We start from the raw sequence: 8,447 nt of genomic DNA, 5'->3' as shown, positions 1-8,447 counted from the left end.
GGGATAGACCACCGTACGGGGTCGCACGCGGTGTACCATCGGGTTGCCAATCTTGTAAGTTACATGAAATATTTAAGTATTAGATATATTAAAGTTTTAAATTTCTAAATTTTCAATTCTATATGTAAATGTAGCAAAAGCAAAGAATGTGAATGTAAATAAGCGTGGAAAAGGGAGAAACTTAAATTTGTACGAAGAGTATGAAAACAACAAGTGTAATCCTTTGGATTTGCAAATTGATATCTCCGGACGGACGTACCGATTTGTGGGGGACAACGGGCAAATGTTTGTCAGACTGATCTCAAATCTGGTGGGATCAAATGTATCATTGCATTATCATACTTGGCGTCGTGTTCCTATCAAATTCAAAAAAGATTTATATCCCGAGCTAGAAGTAAGTATACTTATACGTATTGAATTTTACACTTATTAAATATTTTTTTACTAATCAAATATGTTTTTCCTTTTGTAGACTTATTTTGATCTAAATAGGTACCGGGGCACAGACTTGTGGGAACCCCTTCGAGCGGGTATCCAAGCAAACATGCAAAGAGCTTATCGAGACCGCAAGCATGATATGAAAAATCATTTTGATAGTGTTGGTGGATATCATGATGTGGAAAGGGCAAGAAGATGTCCAACGACTGATTGGTCCGCCGAAGCTTGGAACAAAATGATTGATTTGTTATTTTTGACCGATGAATACAGACGCACGTCGGAAAAAAATAAAATTTGAAGGTCGAAACTTCCGCACACAAGTGCTCACGGATGTAGACCCTATGCTCAACGACGTTATTTAGAGGTAATAAAATATTATAGGATTAGTTAAAAGTGTTGGTAACATTTTTTATAAATATATTTATTGATTTCACTTATTATAGGAAAAAATGGGAATGAAGCCACAACATATTGAGGATTGGAGACAAATGCGCTACAAAGAAGGTCCGGGTTGGTGTACAAGTCGAGTACAAGAAGATTGGGTAAGTGATAAATGAAATGAATGTGTTGTTTAAATATATTATTATTATTAACTATAGCTTTTTGTTTAAGAATATTATTATTATTTTAATGTTTAAGCTTAGTTGTTTGTTTTAATTAACGTATGTTTATTGTTTTCTTTATTTTAGGAAAAAAATCAAGAAGAATATGAGAAAATGCAAAGCGAGGTTGGGGAAGACGGAATGTTTAGAACGTGCCCTTGGGACGAGACGCGGGCATGCTCGCGGGGTGGGTAGGAGACCAACCGCCAACTTCGGTTTAATTCCAAATAAACGACCTTCCACTTCAAAATCGTCCCAATCTCAACCCCAATCTCAATCCCAATTTGATGCACAACAAATGCAAGAATACTTGCAACAATATAATGCATCATTGGCGTCATGTATTCCGGGCTTTCAACCACCACCACTTCCTAACTTTCTATTCAACTCTAACACACAAGCAACTACCTCTCAACAAGTTGACGAAAGGATAGAAGAAAAAGGAGAAGGAGAAGGAGAAGAAGGAGAAGGATATGATTATGATAATGATGTTTGATGTTTTTTAGTGTTTTGAACAATGTTAGTTAACTACTTGAATTTGATGTTTTGAATTTGAACAATGGTACTTAGTTAATGTATTTCAATTGACATATGTTGGAATGTGTTTTGGATTTGTTAAAAATGCAGGAATGACAATGTACTAAATCTGTAAAATCGAAAAAAAAAAATAACTAACAGTACCTATCCCGACAACATGTCGTCGCTATAGGTATGTCATTGGCTCCTGTTAAAACCCTATAGCGACGACTTGTGGTCGGGATAGACAAACCCTGTGGCGACGACAAGTCGTAGCAATAGGTTTACCGACGACAAGTCGTCGCTATAGGTAATTAATAAAACTTTATTTTTTATCCCTGAAAATATGATTGACAAGAACTTATCCCGACGACACGTCGTCGCTATAGATTCACCAATGCCGACGACATCTATACCGACGACACTCTTGACCTATGCCGACGACTCTATTGCGACGACATGTCGTTGGTATACCCTATGCCGACGACATGTTATCGCGATAGAGTCCGAATTCGTCGTCGCCATAGGGTGTTAATGTTGTAGTGAAAGTGTTGGCAGGATTTCAATTTTTGATAAATAATGAGAGAGACGATAGTGGTGATGATAAACAAATTGTGTTTTTCTCACACCTCAAACAGATTGTGTAATAAAGGTCAAATTTGTGGACCAAAGTGGCATTTTTTCAAAATATGAACCAAACATAAGATTTTAGGTAAACTAATACGGACCATTTTTGTAATTCCCGTGGCTATAAATGAACGACTTCTAAAAACGTTTAGATATTAAAAGAACAGCCACACAAAAAATGGAGTATCAACACTTCTTCCTCGTACTATCTTGTCTTTTCCCACTGGCCATCTTTGCCTACATCATTTCCAGCCGGCGCAACTCACGGTTACCACCGGGACCTAAAGGTTTTCCGGTCATCGGAAACCTCTTAGAATTCGGTGACAAACCCCACCAATCACTTGCCATATTATCTAAACGTTATGGTCCTTTAATGTCACTGAAGCTCGGAAGCAATACAACCATAGTCATTTCATCTCCTGATATCACCAAAGAATTCTTTAACACACATGATGTAGCCTTCTTAAACCGATCAGTTCCTAAGGCTATCCAACTCGGAGGCTATCATAAATACTCTATAGTTTGGATGGACGCCGGAGATCAATGGAGAAAATTGAGAAGAATGACCAAGGAATATATGTTCTCTGTTCAACAACTAGACGCTAGTGAATTACTACGACGGGAGAAGGTATAAATTAGATCCGTCAATGCTATTATTTTTAAAAATAGAATAAAGATAACAACCATACATTCAAACTTATGTCCTCATATTTTTATATTCTAGGTGCAAGATCTTGTCAACCATGTTAACCAATGTTGTATAGAGGAAAAGGCTCTAAACATAGGTGCGTGTGCATTCACAACAGCTCTTAACATCCTTTCCAACTTCATGTTTTCTATGGATCTTGCTCAATATGGTCCAAAATCAACACAAGAATTCCAAGGCTTGGTATTGCAAGTGATGCAAGCTGGCGCAAAGCCAGGTCTACTAGACCTTTTTCCGATACTTCACTGGTTGGATCCACTAGAGTTAATATGGCCGGAAAATGCTTATGCCAAGAAAATGCTAACTATTTTCGATAAGATCATCAGTGACAGGTTGCAAAGTAGATCAAATGGTGTTTCAACCAAAAACGATGATGTTTTAGACTTACTACTAAACCAACAATCAAGTTTTACTCAAAATGATATCAGACACTTATTTTTAGTAAGAAAATCCTTTTAATAATTTTTTTTTTCCTATAATAGCACATGCGTTGACTAAAGTTTTGTTTTGTAGACACTATTTGTGGCAGGAACGGACACCACATCAAGCACGTTGGAATGGGCGATGTCGGAACTGATTCGTAACCCAGAGAAAATGAAAATAGCAAGGTTGGAGGTCGATAAAGTCATGCAAAACAACAACAATGGAAGCATACAAGAATCTGATATCTCTCAACTCACTTACCTACAAGCTGTGATTAAGGAAACTATGAGACTTCATCCTCCTGCCCCTTTTCTTATCCCTCGCCAAGCCATGCATGACGTTGCTATTCAAAGTTTCATTGTGCCTAAAAATGCACAAATTTTGTGTAACGTTTGGGCTATGGGTCGAGACCCAAACATATGGTCAGACCCAGAAATGTTCATGCCAGAGAGGTTTTTGGACGTGAAGATTGACTATAAAGGCCAAGATTTCGAGCTTATTCCATTTGGTGCAGGAAGGAGGATGTGTCCAGGATTGAATCTTGCTAATAGGATGTTACATATAATATTGGGATCTTTGATTCATAAGTTTGATTGGAAGGTTATGGGAAATAAGAGACCTCAAGATATTGATATGGGAGAAAAGTTTGGGATCACATTGCAAAAGGCTGAACCACTCAGGGCTATCCCTATGAAACTATGATTGAAGTTGTTTTGTTAAATAATAGCTGATAAGCATTTTTTGTTGTACTTTGATTTTATTTGAAAACTTGTACTTATTTCTCATATTTTGGTTAGACACAAATTTGAGTGCTTTTGTGGTTTTTGATTAATGTCAAAATTAAGGACTTCCATTTTCTTCCATGTTCGAAGCTTCTTCAACACTACAACTTATCTCTTAGACAGAACCAGAAAACCTTAAGGATTTGAATAACATAAAGTTTACCAAATCTTTTTACTGAACAAGTATTTAATCGGCAGATTGTTTACAAATTTTAAAGAACCTTTATGATCTAAACACAGAAACAATTCATAAAGATTGACCAACGATTACAAGAATGGGGGACGTAAGAAATATTGGATTAATTTACCACTTAATGGGGCCTTAGGACGTACGATTTGTATAAAAAATTAGTGTATTTAATTTATAAACATTATATTTGGACTGTATTTAATTTATAAGCATTAGGTTTCGACCGATTGTACTTTGAGTCCTTATATATATGTTGTTTGATGGAAATAATACGAAGGTAAAGTCTTAATTTTCTTATGCATTAAATATACTTTAATGACTACTAGTTTATAACCTTTAAAAACCACTATTATAAAATTAATTAAAATTTTATATTAAAAAATCAAAATTACTAATCAATTATTTTAAAATAATTATTACTTAACAAATACTTTTTAGTTATATATAAAATTATAATCCTGGATTTAAATAAATACTTGAAATAAGTCGGTCCAAAATACCCTTTTTGCCACGTGTTTGTTCCTTCTCCAATTTTGTTGTTTTGGTCCTGCGAATGCTTTCCCTTTCATTCGCTTCTGCCGCTTGATTTGTTTTTTAGGTTTATCTTCCCCACAAACTACTAAAGAAAATGATGCAACAAATAAAACGTTAAAAAAAATGTCACGTTTCGCACAGGCTTTTTTTACATGTTAATACTAATTATAGAACTTCTAACATTTTCAGCTAAAATTTAAAGTTAGTTCATTTTGAATTTTGTGACGTAAATAATGATTGACGAATTTCATGGTTTTCTATGCATATAACGTAGTCTTGCATTACTGTCTTGTATTTTGTCGTCATTTGAATTAATCCTAAAATATTACAATTAGAATCTGGAAACAGTTTTCATTAGTGACGCGAGAAGCTAAATTGTATTTTGATAAATATTTGACAACAATAATTAAACTTTTTAAAACTTATCTCGAATTTAATTTTTTGTTATAAATCTATATCTGAAACACTTTTCTCCAATATTCTTTATGATTTAATTATATGTTATAAATCTATATCCAATATTACTTTTTATTCATTCCAAGAGTTAATGTAAATAAAAATGTAGGATACTATTTTTATGTTCCTTTAAGTCTACAAAAAATATGCATTTAACCATTAAACCCGTCATTCGTTCAAAAAACATTATTACAATACTTATTGCATTTTAACAACTTATACCAAAACTAATACTTTTTTATTAGCATATTTTAAGTAAACTAGCCATTTTCGAGCACTCATCTCTACGTGAATTAATTTTCTAATATAAGAAGAGTAAGAAAAATGTCTAGAGGTAATATCTTTAGGTATAGAAAATTTGATTTTTCTATTGCCTATTTTACAAGGAAAATATTTCTTAAATTATTGTCAAGATTATCCCAATTTATAGGACTCTAACTATCTAAAGATAGAATAAGTTGTTTATTGTTATCATTCATAACATTTTCATTTTCATCTTCATTCTATATTCCAACAACTAACATTAACATATTCTTGTTTATGATATTTCCATCCTCCATATTTGACGTTTTCATGTTGGCATTATTGGCTTAATTTGTCCCGTTTTCTTGTTTATTTGAAATATTAGAAGAATCTATTGTTTCAAAAAACCTATTTATAAATCATTTTTGTGATTCTATTAATTGCTTCGTTTTTTGTTTTTAGTTTATTTTTCAAACAAATGTTTTCCAGAAAACATTTTAAGCACCAGGGTGAGGGGAGTGGTTCTAAGTGCACCGAACTCCACCTCAACTCCGGTAAAAGAAAGAAGGGAGGAAGAGATAGGAGTGAGTGGTGGAGTGCACATGGAGAAGAAAATAGGGAAAATAGAGAAAAGGGCATATTGGGGAGAAGATCGAGAATGTGGAGAGAGACACTGTAAGCACCTGCCGAGTTAGGCCACCGAACTCGTCATGCTGAGTGTGGCAGACGAACTCGGCATGCCGAGTTCGCGGCGCGGTGTTTGCCGAGTCCATCTCGTATTCACCGAGCCTAGCCTTGTAAAATACAAGATTAATTTAGAACAAAACATTACCTATAACAGTAGGAAGTACACCAAGATAGATCAGAACTTAGAACTCAGAAGGTGTTGATATACAGAAAAACCCTATACAAGAAATCACAACAAATGGCAATTGGCAAATAGTGGACGATGGTCAAATTTGATTATGAGCAAAAATCGATGGCAATCAGTGAACCGGAGTAAGAATGCAAGAGCAATGGAGAAGTGAACACCCTAAATAAGAAATCCGGTGTATAAGAATTTAGAAATAAGAAATTCTAACAAGACAAAACTTCAAAATGGTCCCTGTGGTTTTCGAAAATATCAAGTTTAGTCCCTAAGTTCAAAAAACCTCACAGATCGTCCCGGTGGTTTCAAAACTTTTAACATTTGGTCCTTCCAGCTTACTCCGTTACCATTTCGCCGTTAAGTCAGGGACATTTTTGTCATTTCATTACCCAGAGACTATTTATGAGGTTTTCTATTACCTTTTTAAAAAATAATAAATAAATAAATAAATAAAATTTAATATACAAAGGGTCCTAACCCCCTCCCCCTCTCTCTCTCTCTCTCTCACACACACACACACGCAAATACACATATACACACACGATCTAGAACGCCTCCCTTACCCTCCTCCCATTTTATCCACCTTTAATAACCATTACACCACCATAGCACCACCACTGCCACCACCTTCTTCCCCATTGGAAACCAACATCCCTACCCTACTGCTGCTGTCGGAGCTCTTTCTTCCACCATCTACAACCCTCTTCTCGCACTACTAAGAAATTGTCTTAGTAATTGTCTTATTTGGTTTCTAACTTTTTATAGGAAAATCTTTGATCATAGTACTCAATTTGATACTATACCAGAAGTAGTCCATTTTCGAACCTATCAAAATTTCAACACGAAAAACACAGAATTAGTTCACTTTGAAAAGCGAAATGCAAATACAGATCGATTTTTCAAGGTTTAACACCAAATCCGATAATTATATTCGACTGATGAATTTATCGTAATCGGAGGAAGAGGAATGTATACGATTTCATGAGACTGAAACGAATTTGATAGTGGAATTGTTGATGGAAATATGAGAACACACCAATTTCATACTTCATCAATGAGATAACAGAAAGTGTTAAGAGGGTGAGAGACAAACCAGGAGCCCTAGGTCGTTCAAGCAAGATCTCTTCGTTCGAAACCATGGTGAGCCGAGAACCGACTTCTTCATGAATGGCATCGCCAAACTTCGCCCACGACCGGTGCTCGATAGCGCTAGCGAGCTTCCAGAATCGAATGAAGATGAGAGGGAAGAGGTCTTGGCAGTCTAATGAAGAAATGGGGATAAGAATAGGAAGTATTGGGGGTGTTTGTGTGGTGCTAGACGAATAAGAAAACGAAAGAGAGAGAGAGAGAGAGAGAGAGAGAGAGAGAGAGAGAGAGAGAGAGAGAGAGAGAGAGAGAGAGACCATTTAATATTAAATAATTATATATATATTTTTTTTAAAAAACAAAGAGGCAAAACTTCATAAATGGTCCCTGTGATTGTGAAATGATAGAAATGCCCTTCACTTAACGGCTAAAAGCTAATGGAGTTAGTGAAAATGACCATTTGTTAAACGTTTTGAAACCACAGGGACCATCTGTGAGGTTTTTTGAACTTGGGGACTAAACTTGATATTTTCGAAAACCCCAGATACCATTTTTGAAGTTTTGTCTTCTAACAATTATTGTATGCTTGGAGAAGTGGAAATGATGGTCGATGGCAATCAACGACAATGGAGATGTGTGTCTCGCATTTGGAATATTGAAAACTGGGAAATGACTGTAGCAACTAAAGACTAATAAAATAATCGAGCTTTCATCATTTGAAGGTTTGGAGCGATCGTTTAGCTTGTCTTGATCCATGGACAAATCCTATGAATAATTAGGCAAATCATGTTGTGCCTTGTGTTTAGAACAAAATTTGTTAATTCAAGTCGAAAATAAAACGGGCCTTCTTCTACAGATAAACTCTATACACAATCTTGTCGAGAACATACATCCAGGGACGAGAATATATTTGATCTTGCTGACTTTGCATTCGTTTTTTGTAGGTCAACCTGAAATTTTTTTGGTCGTTGAACAT

General features: G+C 35.2%; 1 protein-coding gene across 1 annotated transcript; it reads left to right on the top strand.

The window, feature by feature from the left end:
• Window positions 1-2,355: 2,355 nt before the first annotated feature.
• Window positions 2,356-4,175, top strand: LOC111898585 (cytochrome P450 76T24). The gene is made up of 3 exons (XM_023894481.2): window positions 2,356-2,811; window positions 2,908-3,330; window positions 3,403-4,175. The coding sequence occupies exons 1-3, from the start codon at window positions 2,362-2,364 to the stop codon at window positions 4,012-4,014; spliced, it is 1,485 nt and encodes a 494-aa protein (XP_023750249.1). The 5' UTR covers window positions 2,356-2,361; the 3' UTR covers window positions 4,015-4,175.
• Window positions 4,176-8,447: the final 4,272 nt, after the last annotated feature.

This window comes from Lactuca sativa, chromosome 2, assembly GCF_002870075.4.
Source record: "Lactuca sativa cultivar Salinas chromosome 2, Lsat_Salinas_v11, whole genome shotgun sequence".
NCBI classification, from domain to species: Eukaryota; Viridiplantae; Streptophyta; class Magnoliopsida; order Asterales; family Asteraceae; genus Lactuca; species Lactuca sativa.
Note: the sequence above shows the minus strand (reverse complement) of the source record. Positions and strands in the feature narration are given on the sequence as shown.